The sequence below is a fragment of the Cervus elaphus genome, chromosome 22 (genome assembly GCF_910594005.1).
Source record: "Cervus elaphus chromosome 22, mCerEla1.1, whole genome shotgun sequence".
Taxonomy (NCBI): domain Eukaryota; kingdom Metazoa; phylum Chordata; class Mammalia; order Artiodactyla; family Cervidae; genus Cervus; species Cervus elaphus.
In genome coordinates this window covers 22,595,856-22,613,572 of record NC_057836.1, presented here as the reverse complement: position 1 = coordinate 22,613,572, position 17,717 = coordinate 22,595,856, and the positions used below count along the sequence as shown (strand labels likewise).

The 17,717-nt window shown below is 46.0% G+C and overlaps 1 protein-coding gene across 3 annotated transcripts in view; it reads left to right on the top strand.

Moving 5' to 3' along the window:
• DUSP16 (dual specificity phosphatase 16) overlaps positions 1-17,717 on the top strand; it is a 90,410-nt gene that overhangs the window by 40,019 nt on the left and 32,674 nt on the right. For all 3 annotated transcript variants that reach the window (XM_043882646.1, XM_043882648.1, XM_043882647.1), the window contains exon 4: positions 488-626. In XM_043882646.1, the coding sequence (XP_043738581.1) occupies positions 488-626 (139 nt within the window). The remainder of the gene's footprint in view (positions 1-487; positions 627-17,717) is intronic.

The following is a 17,717-nucleotide window of genomic DNA, read 5'->3' as shown; positions in this document are numbered from 1 at the left end:
TGGTATGTTACTATGTAGAAATCACTTTTAAGTGTTTCTTCAGCTCAAGAATCATTATGTTTATGTTGCATACTATTGTGTTGTACATGCTTTTCATACCCTTTTTATAGTGTTATGGATTTAAAACTAAGGAGTTGTGAGTACAGTTACACAGAAACAGCATCAAGTTCGCCGTATAAAAGTTGATTTTCACAAGCATTTAAACCATTTGTATGCCTGGTTTATCCAGTACATTGACCAGGTCTCATTTTTATTCAAATATTTTTTAATGTATTTAAAAAACTTTTTTTAATTGGAGGATAATTGCTTTACAGTGTTGTGTTTCTGCCGTACACCAACATGAATCAGCTATAGTATACCTGTATCCCCTCCCTGTGATATTCAGATTATGAATGAAAACAGGAAGCAGTTCACTTGCCCCAGCAGCAGCGGTTTGGAGACTGTGTTCCTCGCCTTCCTTCCTCACAGCCTCACGTTTACGTTGTAGGTCGACCTTGACTGCAGTCAGAAGGTTGTGGTTTACGATCAGAGCTCCCAGGATGTGGCCTCTCTGGCTGCAGACTGTTTTCTCACTGTCCTCCTGGGGAAACTGGAGAAGAGCTTCAGCTCCGTGCACTTGCTCGCAGGTGAGTCTTGGGTAGGAGTGGGCGGACTCAGGAGCTCATGAATCCTGCAAGCGGGCAGGATTCCACTGCGAGCTCAAAGCACTGCCCTTGATGGGTGAAGCTCTGAGGTCATCGTATTAAATGATTTATTTGTAGTTTTTGGCTGATGAGACTGTTCTACCTAACTTGAATACGGTTGTTCTTCCCCATTGGCCAGTGTACCTTTTATTTCACTCAAATGCCTCTTTATTTGGTATTTATTAGCCAGAAAGTCATGTAAATCTGTGTGCCCGTACAGATGGCTCAAACCCAGCTATTTCTATCTGGGACTTTTCCTTTCACCTGGAATCTGTGAACACAGCATAATCTGCATCTCAGCTCCCACCCCAAGGCAAGAACCCGGCCAGTGCTCAGTGTGAACCCTGGTTAAACTGGACTCTTGGCGATAAGATCTCCTGTCCTGGACATTTTGTACAACAAGATAGGAAGAGAATGTGCGTAGAATATTTCTTCTAATAATTAGGGGGAATATTTTTAAACTAACTTACGTATTTTTGCATGGTTTGTTTTCACAACTAAGTCTCAACTTGCAAATGCTAGGCAACCAGATGACTTTATAAAGTGCATGGTAAAGGCTGTTTTATATCTGCCCTCAAGGAGGGTGGTGTGGGAGTTCTGTCTCATTGAATTCCAAAGCCGACTGTTCATCCTTGGCTTCCCCTGGTTGGCAGATGGTCCCAAAGCCCTTCCACTCACATGGGCTCCCAGAGCGGGCAATACAGTGTGACAGTGCGTGGTAACCTCTGCCACAAAGATGCTGTGTGTCCAGTGGGTTCTTCCACAATGATCGGCAAGCGTACCTTCAAAAATCTGACCCAAGGAAAACAAAATGTTGACGAAACTGATCACTTTCACACCTTTTGTCTTTTGTTACAAGGAGGTTCTGTTGACCTTGATGATGTTGGCAATTATGTGTTAGGTGTACACATATTTCAGTTGTCAGAGGAATCATCAGTTACTGGTGTGTTATCACTTTTAAACTCTCTGAAGGCTTAAATAAGATTTCCGTGTCTTCATTTCTCTCTCAGCAGCTTTTGCTGCTGTTCTTAAGAACAAGCGTAGTTTATCTGTCACTTTCAGGTCATCTGTTGCCACGTGTTTCATCTATGCTGTGATTCTTTCCTTAAGTGAAGCCAGTTTGTCTCAGGATGTAGCTGTCAGAACTCTGTAATGAAGATTTCATAGCACTATGAATGGTAGGCACGCTCTTTTACTGGGAGTGTAACTGTTAAATCTGACAACTGTTACTTGTCGTTCAGTCACTAAGTCGTGTCCAACTCTGCAACCCCCAGGAACTGCAGCACACCAGGCTTCCGGGTCCTTCACTATCTCCCAGAGTTTGCACAAACTCATGTCCATTGAGTCAGTGATGCCATCCAACCATCTCATCCTCTGTCATCCCCTTCTCCTCCTGCCTTCAGTCTTTCCCAGCATCAGGGACTTTGCCAGTGAGTCAGCTCTTCACATCAAGTGGCCAAATTATTGGAGCTTCAGCTTCAGCATCAGTCCTTCCAGTGACTATTCAGGGTTGATTTCCTTTAGGATTGACTGGTTTGATCTCCTTGCTGTCCAAGGGACTCTCAAGAGTCTTCTCTAGCCACCACAGTTGGAAAGCATCAGTTCTTCAGCGCTCAGCCTTTGTACTGTTAGTAGAGTTCCACTGACCTCAGTTGCTGAGTTTAAGACTCAGAATCATATCATCAGTACCAAGGTTTTTCTTAAACAGGGCACACCTGGAAATTGATTACCCCACCTGGCTCTTGTTTCAGATGTTTTTCCCTGCGGGCCTCTGACCTGACAACTTGGCTGGGCAGACGCTCCTGGAGGAATGAGCTCATGTCGAGTTTTAGTTACTCAAGTAACTTCCTCCCCTTTCTCCAGGAACATGCCCTTGTTACCTGGAAGGTTCTTATGAACCACCTTCTTACCAGCTTTGGGAGGGGCATTCGTTGGAAAGCAAAGAAGTAAAAGGACTCATTCTGATCATCTAGATCAGCCCTAGGGACCCGTGGGCTGGTGCTGGGTCAGAACCCTCAGCATTTCCACTTTGCACAGGAGATGTGTCCTAGGCCTAAACGGAGGCTGACTGAGGCAGCTCCAGGAACCACACATGTGTAGCTCCGTCTCACCATCCACACTCCAGAATCCGGTATTTTTCTTAGCTTCAGAGGTGGCTTCAAGGCCTGAATGGCCTTGTCTGGGAGTTGCTGAGCAGCCAGATTTCTTAGGACACCTCAGAGAGGCTTCTGGATGATTAAAGGCCTCCCCAGCCATCCAAAAGCCTCTGGCCACTTGGACACTCGGAGTAGACAGAAGAATGTAGTTAGTGGAAGAGTGCTGGGGAAGGCTGGGCTCTCAGTTCTTGGCTCATTTTTTTTCCTTTTTTGCCAAGGTCCAGATGGTCAGAGGACATCCCAGGGATATGGGGTAGAAGGACACATCGACATGTGTTTCTTAAATTTTGTTTGGAGGGGAAATAACTGACAAGCACACTAGCACCCCACAGGTGCTGCGGGAAATGACAGGGTCACTGGAGACAGTTTTCACTACAAACTGCCCCTTGATGCTTTCAGCAGTTAGATATGCTTGTTGGCTCCATGGGGATTTGATAATGGAAAGACCAAGTGGCTTCTTGTGGTAATCTCTCCATCACGTTAGAGCTTTTAGCTATTCTGAGATTGTTGAGGAAGAAAGTTTCAGACACGTGAGATGGCTTTTTTATAGTCATTATATATGAGGGGAGGAGTTGTGGCCATTCACAATTGCTCCATCCTCCTTTTTGGGGCCACCTTACCCAGAGAGTCATGGCTCTGGAGAAAGGGAAAAAGAGGACCTCCCCAAGGAGCTGGTAGAAGTAGTTATCTTAACAAGCTCTTTCCCTCAAGCAAGAGGAGACCCAGACTTACCTATGGGACCTAGTTACACGGACATTAACAGTGAGGGCTTCCTGACAGTGGAAGCTGTACTGCAGCTCTGGGCTTAATTTTTCCGTATGGAACAGCAGGTCTGGCCCTGGGATGGGCTAGCTGGGTAAACTTTAGCTTCTCTGCCAGGGAAACGGGTTCTTTTAAGCCACTTTGACAGCTGATTATCAGTAAGACTTTCCAATCCTGAAACTTTGACCTGATTCTGCAATGAACTCAGCCTGTATTGACTACATCTGTGGGCCTGCTCGGCCAGGGACCTTGACCCTGGCCTGATCAACTTTCCCTCTTTTTAAGCTCAGCCAGTGTTCTAAACCAAGTGATTAATATTTGATAGACATCTACCACATGCACATCTTCGATTATTACCTTAAAACCTTATTTAAACCTATGTTGTCATGTATCTTTTTCATTTGTTAGCCTAACTCCCCTACTGGATTCTCTTTTTCAAGCTGAAGACCTTGTCCTTGTTCATCATGTGTTCCCCACAAGGCCAAGCACTTTTTCAGTTTTCAATAAATATCTGATACATAAATTAGCTCACAGCTCACAGGTAGGTTTAGACTGTATTTCATTTGACTTATTTTTTTAGTTTAGAATAAATGATTATGTTAAACAATGATGAAACTAATCGGAAAGTATAGCAAGAACTTGAAGTATTTTGAAATAAATGATATGGAAGTTGTCTTCGTTCAGGTAAAGCAAAAACATAGTTTCCCTGGTGGCCCAGTAGTTAAGAATCCGCCTGCCAACAGAGGGGACACAGGTTTGATCCCTTATCTGGGAAGATCCCACTTGCCACAGGGCAGCTAAACCCACACGCCGCAGCTATTGAGCCTGTGTTCTAGAGTCCACGTGCGTCAGCTGCTGGAGTCTGTGCACCCTGGAACCCTGCTCCACGACGCAAGAAGCCACAGCAATAAGAAGCCCGCACACCACAACTGGAGAGTAGCCCCCACTCTCTGCAATTAGAGAAAGCCCGCGTGTGGCAACAGAAACTCAGTGCAGCCAAATAATAATTAGTAAATAAGTCTTTTAAAAAATATACAGCTGTTATGGGGGAAGTATCTAATACAAAAATGTTTCCATTTATTGAAGTAGATTTCAGCATGATTTTAAGATCTAATAAAAACCCTGGTACAGTTAAGCAGTGCTTAAATACTGAACTTTGATAAGGAACTGACAGCTCTAGAAAATCTAACACCACTCATAGGAAGAGACACGGCCTTGAATCCATATGAATTGAGACTGGTTGAAGTAAATTTTTATATTAAGTAAATTCATTATTTAGCCACTAGTAAGTTTCCCAATGGGCTTCCCTGGTGGCTCAGTGGTAGAGAATCCACCTGCCAATGCAGGAGACATGGGTTCAATCCCTGGGTTGGGAAGATCGCTTGGAGAAGGAATAGCAACCCACTCCAGTACTCTTGCCTGGGAAATCCATGGACAGAGGAGCCTGGCTGGCTACAGCCCATGAGGTTGCGAAAGAGTCGGACACAACTTAGCGAGTAAACAACAACAAACTCTTCCAGTAACCAAGCCAGATTAAACTATAGCATTGTTTCACTCCTCAGAGGATTAAAGCATTTTACTGTGAGTTGTAGCCTCATCTTAGCCAAAAAGAATGAACTTGGATCCCTTTGGAAAGTTCTTCCTCATCATTGATGGATATAAACAGTTGCCAATATTGACTTATTGATCAACATTTTTGGTCTTGTTAACTTCCAGGAAACTCTCTAAAAGCTAATCTTGTTTCTTGGCCTTTAATTATTCATCATATTACTTAATTCTACTTGCCTTTGTCTATTATATTTCTAAGGGTACCAGATTGAAAATAAATATATTAGGGAAAAAAAGAAAAGCCTCTGAATTTGAACTTTTTTGTGTGTGCTAACATAATGGAGAATAAATGGGTTAATTTACTAGAAATAAAGATCAACCTACAGATAAAAATGCTCTTCTATTATTTTCTTCTCTTTCTTCACTGTTGTAACTCTGGGTAAAAGCAAAAGGGACCCACAGCAGTTGGTTAATTCTCCAGCACTCATTTCTTTTTTTCCCCCCAAACTTTAAACTTTTAATTTTTGAATTGGGGTATAGCTGATTAACACTGCTGTGGTAGTCTCAGGTGGACAGTGAAGGGACTCAGCCATACATATGCATGTATCCGTTCTTCCCCAATGGAGAGGGGCATGGCAGCCCACTCCAGTACTCTTGCCTGGAGAATTCCATGGACAGAGGAGCCTGTACAGTCCATGGGGTCGCAAAGAGTCAGACACGACTGAGCGACACACACACACCCATCTCCCCAAACCCCCTCCCATCGATGCTGCCAGATAACATTGAGCAGAGGTCCATGCAGCCCTCATTTCTGTCCTGCGATGAGGCACAGCATAGTCCTGAAGCAAGAAACCCTGAATCACTGACCTCAGCCCTTTCATTTATAAACGAGGAATGACTCTCCCTGGGCTTCTCAGGGGGTGCTAGAAGTACAGAATCTGCCTGCCAGTGCAGGAGATGTGAGTTCCATCCCTGGGTCAGGAAGACCCCCTGGAGAAGGGAATGGCAACCCACTCCAGTATTCTTGCCTAGAACCCCGTGGACAGAGGAGCCTGGTGGGCTGCAGTCCACTGGTTTGCAAAAGAGCCGGACACAGCGGAGCGACTGGCACCGCTACTGACTCTCTGCAGCTCTCCCCAGGCTGGTGTGCCCAGCCTCCTGGGATTCCTTGAGGAGGCCGGGCTGAGAGCCAGGGGTGCCCACTTCAGGTCAGGTCTGTGCCTGCTTTTCGTGGTACCCTCTCCCAGCCTCTTTGTGGACTTCAGAGTCGTATTCTCACTTCACATTGTATGGAAGAAGCAACATATAAAAATATACTGGAAAAAAATATATATACTGGATATACCATTTTTAAGCATTAATTTTTTTCAGTCGGGAGGAAATCATCAAATAAAAGTCTATTCTGTTCTGAGCTGAATTACAACTCTGGGTAACGACAGAAGATACTCACTGTGGGGGTCGGTGTCAGGTACGGTGCTAAGGGTTCTTAGAAACATTTCGTCTCTGAACGCAGCTGAGGTCTTAGATGAATGTCTGCTAAAGGCCAAGTATGTATTTCTTTGTTCTGATTCAGAGTTGCTAGTGTAGTTAGAGCTGGGAGCGAATAAAAATGTGCTTGACTCTTCACTCACTTCCAGTTTAACAGGGACCTACACTCCATCAGCAGTTCTGTGTACAAAATGTGCAGCTTTCTACTGCCATACCACTCTGAACGTGCCCGATCTCATCTGATTTGGGAAGCTAAGCGGGGTCGGGTTAGGACTTTGATGGGAGAAATGTGCAGCTTTGGTTTAGTGGAACCAGTTACCGTCCTTCCACTTGGAAGTAGGGCAGGAACGGACCCTCCCACTTACACATTAGCTGTGTGTGCTGTTGTTACCAACTGTTGTCTTATCCTGTGTGGTGTTTCTTCTGTCCCCGTGTTTAGAGAGGGGAAGTCTTCAATCATTGCATTTTAGATCCTGCAGTAGCTGGTGAAACAGATTGGTGTTAATGGGTTCTAGTCAAAGTACCGCAGTTAGTCAGGAATTGGCTCTTCTCATGTTTGAAAAGCAGCGGTGACCAAGAGGCACTGAAAACAGACTAAAACTCGGTGCCATTTTGCCCTGGTCGCCGTGTATTTGCTGGCTCCACTTCTCAATTTGCACGCGATTATCCAGACTGGATCCCCTTTTCTCCCGTTGCTACCTGCCAGTATGGTAACAAGACAGCTATGTTACTCCCTACGTGACCAGGACCTCAGACGTCATGCCCGGGGCTGCTTCTGTTCAACAGCTGGACTGCAGACCATGCTAGAGATGGTTCTTGACCGTGACGCCTTGCACAAGCCACCCAGAGGCCCTGTGGGCAACAGCGGTGACATCAGTCTTCCCCCGACCCAGTCACGTCACTTGTGTCCTATCCACTCAGCCAGCCTCTCAGTGTCCGAGGGCTTCCTTGGGTGGCCCTGGGCTGCGCCTAGGGGACGGGGCACTGGGAAAGCGCGCAGCTCGCCCCTGCACCTGAGAACGCGCAGCTAATTTGGAGTCCCAACCTTCCAAGTGGATGAAACAGGTGCGGTTGACAGTCTGCCAGGTGGTGAAGGGCGTGACTGGGTGTCGCCTGTCGGGGTTGGGGAAGATTTGGTGACAGGGGTGGAATTTTGATCAGACCTTGAAAGATGAGTAAGATTTGGAGGGGGAGGGTCCTCAGTGGACTAACTGAAAGGAAGGGAAATGTGATTACAGATATTATGAGTGAACATTGATTTTAGGAGTAGTGAGGAGACAGAATAGACTTTTTGTGATGGGGAGGAAGGGGAATTGAGTGGAAATACAGTCAGGCTGGGGTGGCCTGGGGTGCCTTGGAGACTCGGTGACACCTGTGACCTCTCGGCCGCCAGAGCTTGCTTCTGGCCTCTCTGCTCTGTACTTCTGTTACCAACTCCAGCCAACACCAGCCCCCCAGACCTGCTGCTCACACACCCTGTCCACATTCTCCTCCCACCCCATTACTCACACTCTCACCAGCGTTACGTCTCTATTTTACATTTCTAATGTAACCCTGATTTTACAGCACTCTGGGGGTAGATCCCATAATCTTTCCCTGACTCCAAGGCCCTGCAGTGGCAGCTTCTGCCTGCTTTCACACCTTCATCTCAGGCCCTAGTCCGTCCTCGGGTTGCTCTGTCTGTGTATTTTAGCTCTTTCGGTCTGAGGTACCCTAGCCCTGCAACCCCGAGGCGCCTCCTCTGCCCTGAGGTGTCCCCCTCTCCCCCATATCTGGGTATCTCCCACTTGACTCATGGCAGCCCTCCAATCTCCCCTGGTCCCCAGATAGAGGTGCGTGTCCTCTGTCACACACATTCCTCTGGCCACCCACTGTAGTCGGCTAATTGCTCATCTAATTGTTTGGCTGAAGTTTGTCCCGCTAAAGTGTCCATTCCAGAGACGGCCCCTGTCATGGTCACCAGGGTCCCGTCACCAGCCCTGAGTCCAGCCCCCGGCAGGCGTTCAGGGCACGTCTCTGAACCACGTGCAGGTGCCAGTGGCCTCTGGTGTTGTCTGGCTGACAGTCGGGGGCCTCTTCCTTCCCCGATGCTCCATCACATCCTTGGGGAGGCGGCACACTTGGCCCTGGAGGAGGACGGCTGCCAGAGTGGACACATCGAAGTGGGCACACGGGAGGGCTGTCGGGGTGGGCTGCTCAGGATTAGAAGCCTGAGCTTCATGGGAGAAAGCCCATTTGGGCTCCGAGGAGCCCTTCTCTGGAGACCAGACTCCTGTTCCCTTTTCCCCGTGACTCAGAGCGTTGTCTCCTAGTTGGGTGAGGGGTCTCAGGAGGCCCTGCCCATAGATGGTCACCCTGGGCACAGATGGTCACCCTGCCCACAGATGGCCACCCTGGGCACAGACAGCAACAGCTGCTTCGTCCTCAGCCGGGGTCAGTCTGTCGTTGGTCCAGCTTGTCTCCTGAGTGCTGTTGCCCCTGGTCCCCTGAGCCCTGGAGGTCAGCCTGGAGTCTGATGGCCTGAGCCTATCTCTTGAAGGAAGTTCCCTAGACATGATATAAGCACCTGAGGACTCACTGGGGATTCTGGATGATGCAGGAAGCATTTACCAGATCTCCCTTCTTTTTTTTTTTTTGACATCAGAGAAATGTCCTGCTTGCTCTCAGCTGCCTCACTCACCCTGAGGATCCTCTGTGGTCTCAGAGGAGGAGTAGGAAGAGGTTCTGGCTCCCACCCAGGCCCACAGAGCTCTCGGCGCTGAGTGGAATCAGGAAATCCTTTTGAACACCAAGCATACACAAGATTTATGTCCATCAACAGCTATTCATTGTAACAAGAAAAGATTGAGTAAACATTTAGTTATATGCTAAGCACTGTGCTAAATGCAGAGATGATTGCAAACAAGTGTGAGACACAATTCTTACACACACAGTTCACAGTGTGTTACACCTGGAGAGATAGGAGGTCACCACAAACATGGAATGAGAATTTGCAGTGACCAGGTCAGTGGAAAATACTGCCATGTGATGGCTGTATATACATTCATATATATATGTATGTCTGTGCTTCCCAGTGGTAAAGAATCTGCCTGCCAAGCAGAAGAGCGAGTTCAATCCTTAGGTCAGGAATCCCCTGAAGGAGGGCATGGCAACACGCTCCAGTATTTTTGCTTGGAGAATCCCATGAACAGAGGAGACTGGTGGGCTACAGTCCATGGGGTCACAAAAGAGTCAGATATGACTGAGCAACTAAACAGCAACAAACAATGTATGTATGTATTTTGATCACACTGTATGGCTTGCGGGATCTTAGATCCCCGATCAGGGATGGAACCCGTGCTCCCTGAGGTGGAAGCATGGGGCTGTAAGCACCAGCTTGTCAGGGTAGTACTGTGGCTGTGTATTTTATAGAAGTTCTAAGTTGGCAAGACCATATTTAGATACATTAGTCAGGGAAGATTGTTTTTTGTTTTTTTGTTTTCTTAATACAGCAGAATTTTAAGAATGCAGCAGAGTATTAGAATTGAAACTAGAGAGCAGCTCCATAGTAAGAGAGGATTGTATCATGAAACTTGTTTTGGTGGTGAGTGAATGTGGGTGATGAGAAGGTAAAATGTATATTCTATTGGTCATGGTAAGAAAACCATGGCATATGCAGCTGGAGAAGAGCTTTGAGTCATGTTTGCCTCTGGTTCATGAGGACTGAATGGTCAGAGGCTGCCAATGAGACCACACAGGTGTGCTGGGAAAACAGGAGGACGATGGGTGGACCTGTGATGTGGTGGGCGGAGTAGGGACAGTGAAGGTGGACAGTGGAGTGGGGTCAGATGATGAAGGAGCTGGAGTGTCAGGAATTTTGGGTTGTATTCTATGGGCATTTGGGAGCATAGGATACATCAAAACTATCTTAGGAGCTTAATCTGGCAACAGAGTGGAAGCCAGTTGGGGAAAGGACAGGCAGATCAAAGAGAGCTGTTCCTGAATTTATCCAATGGTGCAGCTCGGAGCTCATGAGCAGGGGTGTGGGGGGAGAGTTGGGAGGAAGGGACAGACAGACAGATGTCGCAAAGGCAAATTCGAGTGTTGCCATGCCAGGAGGATGCTGCTAAGGCGACTGGGAGAACAGGGCCGACAGGTACAGGGATAGAGTGAAAGAGAACGAGATATTGGCTTGGAATTTATTTTTAAAATGTCAATAAGTCTTTCGAGTGCAAATGCTCAAAAGAGGGTTGAAAATGTTAGATTGGAATTTGGGACCTCAAGTTCCGAAATGCAACCTTGGAAGTGTTTAACTTCCAGGTGAACTAAAACGTGGCCCATTCGGTAAGGAATCTGTCTGCAATGCTGGAGACCCGGATTTGATCCCTGGGTCAGGAAAAGCCCCTGAAGAAGGAAATAGCAACCCACTCCAGTACTCTTGCCTGGAGAATCCCAGGGACAAAGGAGCCTGGCGGGCTACAGTCTGTGGGTTCGCAAAGAGTCAGACCCAACTGAGTGACTAAGCCACCACCACCAGAGCAAAAGTGATCTCCTGAACCATCTCAGAGGCCTCCTACGTCCTGCCTCCTCAGGAGCCCCCGGCTGCTGTTTGCTTGGCTGTGTCTTCGGGTCACCGGAGGATCCAAGGGGTGGCCTCTTTGACCCTCTCTCCTGCTTACAGTGCTCACTGCCTTCACTCAGCCAAGGGTGGGTTCTGGCCATGATTCCTTTTGATTGGTTGTTCTGGCTGTACTCTTCAGAACAATCTGTGTGTGAAGGGATTTATTAAGAGGACTGCCTAGCTCTGTGTGTGTGTGTTTTAAGAGAAAGAGTCTCTGGGCATCGTTAAGTATTACCAGTTTGAAAACTCAGGGACTTCCCTGGTGGTCCAGTGATTAAGACTCTGTGCTTCCAATACAGAGGGTGCAGGTTCAAGCCCTGGTCTGGGAACTAAGATGCCACATGCTGCTCTGCATGGCCAAAAAATAAAGAAATAAAAAATTTTAAAACATCAGTAAAAGAGTTAAAAAGAAAAATCAATCGACATCTTCTGAGAACTCTTTTACTAAACAACACTTCTGGATTTTGCCAGTTGAATTGATCTAGATAACACTATCTTGAGGAATGTAAAGTTTAGAAATTATGAGTCATAAGAACTCTGATAAGTTACATTCTTTTAGTATTTAGTGATTTTTTTTATGCTAGTATTTTGAACATTTTAATTTGTTTATTGTGTTGGGTAACGATGTTAATCCAAAACTTAGCTGGAATGGCCCATCCCCACTGCGCCGAGTGATCTATCGGTGTTCATACAGAGGGAGCTTGTTGGAAGTGTCATTTATGGGGCAGGTTTCATGAGATGGAGGCTTTTTCTCAGGCTTCCTGGAGGGAGGGTCTTCACAGAAATGCACGTCTGCCCCCTTCCTCTCGAGGGAAGTGCAGGGGTGGAATAAGAGTTTAAAATGAAGGCACCACGTCATTTGGGATTTTTTTTTCTCTTCTGTGCTGCTCAGCAGACAGTTGACTGGGTGGAACATAGTTGCTGCTGATGCTGCTAAGAAAAGTGTGCCAGGCTTTCTGTCCCGTGTGTCTGGGCTTCCCTACACCAACCTTTGTACACTGGAAAAGTACAGTTACTTTTTTTCCCCCTTTGCCCACGCAGCTTAGTTCCCTGACCAGGGATCAAACCCATGCCCCCTCCAATGGAAGCCTGGAGTCCTAACTACTGGACCACCAGCGTATTCCCACAGTTACATATTTTTGCTTGCTTTCTTTGCAGGTATAAAATTACATTGCGTTTCTTTTTCTTTTTATTTTATGTAACTAGTTTCAACTCTCCATATATACAGTCTGCAGACCTCAGGAGAATTGTGACCATGCTTGAATATTTTTAAATGGTTAGAGAATAAAGTTGGCTGAATCAGACACTTCAGACTAAAAGTGCAAAGTAATTACTCTTGAGAGCAGTTAACATGCTGGGTCGGCCAAAAACGTCATTTGGGTTTTTCCATGAGAGTATACAGAAAGGCCTGAACAAACTTTTTGGCCAACCCAGTACTTCCAAAATACACATTTCAACATTTCAGTGTTTGATATTAGGGTTGTTTCCTTTGTGCAGTAGCAAAGCCCAGATTTTACTTTCTGTATGGAAAGAGCTGTTCTGTACAGACCAAGGAATACTCCATTTCAGTCCTTCACATACATTCTAGAATAAGTAGATGAATGGATCATATTTATGTCACAGAAAAGGGGACTTGGGATTTTACAAAAGGATTGAACTCCATGAAAACTATATTGAAAAACTATGAGACTATGTAAACTGTGAAAATGATTTAATGAGTGGAAGTTAAATTTGCATGTGGCTTTTTAGAAGAATATGTTTCATGCAGTGGAGTTTTGTGTAAACTGATTTCTGTCCATAGCCATGGACTCCATCCCCAGTGTGGGAAGGGGTTGCCTTGAATCCCGCTTCGCAGTTTGGGCAGCTGTCAGAGGGTTCAGAATCTGCCTGCAGTGCAGGAGCTGCAGGAGATACAGGTTCAATCCCTGGGTCAGGAAGATCCCTTGCAGGAGGGCATGGCAACCCACTCTAGTATTCTTGCTGGAGAAACCCATGGACAGAGGAGCCTGGTGGGCTATAGTCCATGGGGTCGCAAGGAGTCGGACACGACTGAAGTGACTTAGTGCACACACAGCTGATAAAGCTCTTAGACCTGCTGCCTGTTTGAACTGAAGCATAAGTGAGCCCCCCTCTATTTCTGCCTGCAGGGAAATGTCTTCAGAATCATGGAGTTGATGTTTATCTCTAGTTGGACTTCAAGGATAGGGATACATTTTTAGAACTTGCAACTTAAAATTAACATCACTCGTCTGTAGTACAGTGCTACTTTTGTTGATTATGGAAATATACTTTTAAGAAACACTGCTATGATTTATAACTGCCAGGGTCGGAAGGAAGAGAAAGATGACCAATTAGAATTGTTTAGTGGTGTTTCTTTATGTATTTTCTTTTACTTGGCAGTTTTTCTCCCTATGAAAATGGGATGGTGGTTAACATTGGCTCTTACAGAAAATTATGTTTATGGTTGGAATTATGAAGGAGGTGTTCTTAAGAAATGTTTTCTTGCCTGAGCGAGAAGAAAGCAACATACAAATCACGAATGCCTTTAAGTTGTACCAAATGTTTTCTCTCTCCAAAGTAATATGTATGTTTTTATTTATAAACATGCATTCTCCTGGTGAATTTGTGGACAACAGACAGAATATGGATTTTTAACATTGCAGTCTGTTTGGGTGTCTATCCAGAGCTGTAGAGGCCAGTGACATCTGTATGTCTGTCTGCTGGTCTTGCTACCCCCATTTCTCTACAGGCCAGGGTGTCTGCATATGGGTCTTCCTTCCTCTTAAAAACAAGCATTCCTAGCACAAGAGGGTCTAGTGGGTGCAGTGTTCCGAGATTCAGGTCTGTCTTAGGGAAGAACATATGGGTTGTCTGACTTTCTGTTTTCTCCATTCCTAGACAGTAAGCAGCGTAAAATCCAGGGATGGGGGAAATTTGGCCAGATTGGACGGTTGAGTCAAATCCTTGACAACTTTAAAAATTATTTTAAAACTGTTTTCAGGAAGCATGACAGTTTTCCAGTGCCGCTCTCACAGTAAACAAAGGGGGATCCTGAGCTGACATCCTGTCTTCTTGTCGTGATAGACTCTGACTTGGGACCTGGGGACCACAGAGCCAGGAGCGAGGGCCGAGACATCTCTCTATTCTGTGTCTGTCATCCCCTTGTCACAGAAAGTTCACGTAGATGAATTGTACTGTTCTTCATGTGTGGATCTAGATAATAGAGGGAGAGGGATATTTTAGACATATTTCAAAACTGAGTTGCTGATGAGGCCACAGATAGTTTCTTGAGGGTTTGGGTAGATCAGGCGGTGTCTCATCTGTGATTAATTAATGAAATGAAACCAGGGTCACTGGAGTCCAGCGATGAATGAAAGGTCAGCGAATGGAAAAAACTGTCAATAGAAGCGGATGTCAGCAGAGTGGAACATTGTCAGAGATAAAGATCAGGGGAAATGCACTCGTTGGCCAAGATAGTCTCCTGTGGAAGTGACCAGGAGTCCTGGTTTGGGACATTTCAAGCCAGACTGAGCACAGATTTCAATGAAATTTGTTAAATATTTTAAGGCTGTTTGGGTTTGTGCTGCTAGAGATTAGTTGGAAAAATTTGTTTAAAAAAGGGGGGGTGTGTTTCTGTTTGCTTTATGATGTGTTTTACTACGAGTTACTGCTGTTTTGTTTGGTTCTGGGGGGTTGTTTTGATGCTAAATAGTGGTTTGCTTTCTTTCTATTTTCTGTATTAGAATCTTCTAGTGCCGCACTCACATTTTACTGTTTTAGACCCACTGAAGTTAGAAGTGATTTAGGATAGCATGAATGCTAGAGCTGGACTTGGAACAGCCCAGGCTGGCCAGCTCTCCCTTTACGGTTGTTGGAGGCCCTGTCCCCTCTGAACATGGTTTGTTGGCGGGAACGGGCTGAAAGTCACCAAGACGCAGTGACAGCCTCACCACCAGTTCCCAGACTGTGCTCGTGAGCCAGCGGCCAGCCCCCGGTCCAGCCTCAGTTTTGTTACTGGACTCATGTGACTCGAGCATGTGTCTCTGCTCAGGTCTCCTTCTCTTTTCTCTGCCTCATCAAAGCTTCTGAACCATGTGGCTTAGGGGGAAGCAAGGCTCTTCTGTCTGTTTGGGAGAGGCCATGGCCATTTCCAGCCTAGTGAAATGAGGCTAAAATGAGGGCAGGGCCCCAGAGATGTCAGCAGGCTGTCCCCACATTCTAGGCAACATGGCAGTTAATTCCATGACACTTTGGAGATGTGGTCCTAATGCAACCAATGAGAGTACAGTCTAAAGCTGGGCTGCCAGTGCTCACATCCCAGCCCTGTTGGTTATCAGTCTGTGTCTTTCTGAACCACAGTTTCCTTATCTGTGAAATGGGAATAACCCAGGTACCTCCTTCAGGGGGTTGTAACGATCAAACAAAACTTGTGAAGTGCTTAGAGCAATGCTTGTCACATAGTACATGTTCAGTAACTCTAGGATGACTTATTTGTAAATATGATGACTTATAAGTTTAAAATGGAATTCCTTGGATGGTCTGGTTTCTCTGTTTTCTGAGAACATTTCCTAGACTCCCGTTTTATTAGATTTAAATGAGAGAGACCATCCCCTAAATTGTTTTGGAGCCAGAATAGGAAAAAAAAAAATGACAGCAGTTTCTTAGAGAAACACCAGAACCACAAAAGTTACTGGAAGTTAAAATTTAAACCCATTCAATTAAATTGTAATCAGAATTGTGGCTGTCAGTTACTGTGTTGGGTAAGCAAGCATAAGATAGGCCAAGAATGTTCAGATTCTTTAATGTTTGTTTTTATAAGAATTACTTGAGGGAAAAATAACTCACCTTAAATGACTGTATTATGCCATTAAGGGACTGAAAAGGATAAAACATTAATAGAAGCAAAATTATAAATCCTAAATCATGACAGGCATATACATATGCCTGTATTAAAGGGAAAAAAGTGAACTTGTTAGTTGCTCAAGTCATGTCCAACTCCTTGCGACCCTGAGGACTGTAGCCCACCAGGCTCCTCTGTCCATGAGATTGTCCAGGCAGGAATACTGGAGTGAACAGTCATTCTCTCCTCCAGGAGATCTTCCGGACCTGGAGGTGGAACCTGGGTCTTCAGCATTGCAAGCAGATTCTTTACCATCTTAGCCACCAGGAAATGCCTGTATTAACTGATCCTTTTTTGAGATAGCTGGTGGGTTATATTTTAAGTGTGGAAATTCCAATTTACTCTATTTCAGTGGTTGCAATGGCCTTATCTTGATGTTTCCTTAAGTGTGAGTTCTACCAGCTATTAAAAGATATTAGGGGGGATATGGGAGGGGAAATTCCTTGGTCAAGTAAGTTTGGGAACCTTGAATTAAATGAAAGTAAGCCAGTTTCCTTAGAGGGTTTCGGCTCCTCAGAGAGCTTTTACTGTGTGAGCTGTAAGTCTCCTAGGGAGAAATGACATGTAGTGTTTCATGTCCCATCTGCCAGCTTCCGGCAGGAGGTCAGTGCCCCAGAGCTGACTCTGGGAGATGCAGCCTTCGAAGCACTGCTGCTTTCGCTGTGTCTCGGGTGAATCCTGCCGAGGTACAGCTGCAGACTAGCGATGGAGGAAGGCCGCAGACGAGGCTGGGAACTGGATGTCCGATGCCTGTGCCGTGGGGGGGCTTCCTCTGCAGGCCCAAGCTCTCAGGCATCCTGACTGGCCCCATCCTCTCCGTCCTCTGACAGTTCTGGGAGGGGAGCTGATCACTGCTCCCAGTTTAGGAACAGGAAAACCAACAGCCAGAGGGCGTCATTCACTTGTGCAAACCTGACAACTAGAACATGGTGAAGCCAGGATGTGAACTCAGTACAGGGGCCTGTGTTCTTCTTCCCTCAGATGTTCGCTCATGTGGTTTGTGCTGTGTGTGTGTGTGTGTGTGTGGTTTGTATGTCCTGTGTGTGTGTGGTTTGTATGTCGTGTGTGTGTGTGTGGTTTGTACACTGTGTGTGTGTGTGTGTGTGTGGTTTGTATGCCCTGTGTGTGTGGTTTGTATGCCGTGTGTGTGTGCATGTGCATGGTATGTAGGCCCTGTGTATGTGGTTTGTATGCTGTGTGTGTGTGTGTGTGTGTCTGGTTTATATGCCCTGGTGTGTGTGGTTTGTATGCTGTGTATGTGTGTGGTATGTAGGCCCTGTGTGTGTGTGTGTGTGTGTGTGTGTGTGTGTGTGTGTGGTTTGCATGCTGTGCATGTGTGTGGTTTGTACATTGTGTGTGTGTGTATGTGTGATTTGTATGCCACGTGTATGTGGTTTGTATGCTGTGTATGTGTGTGGTTTGTATGCCCTGTGTGTGTGTGTGGTTTGTATGCTGTTTGTGTGTGTGTGTGTGTGTGTGTGTGGTATGTAGGCCCTGTGTGTGTGTGTGTGTGTGTGTGTGTGGTTTGGATGCCCTGTGTGTGTGGTTTGTATGCTGTGTGTGTGTGTGGTTTGTACACT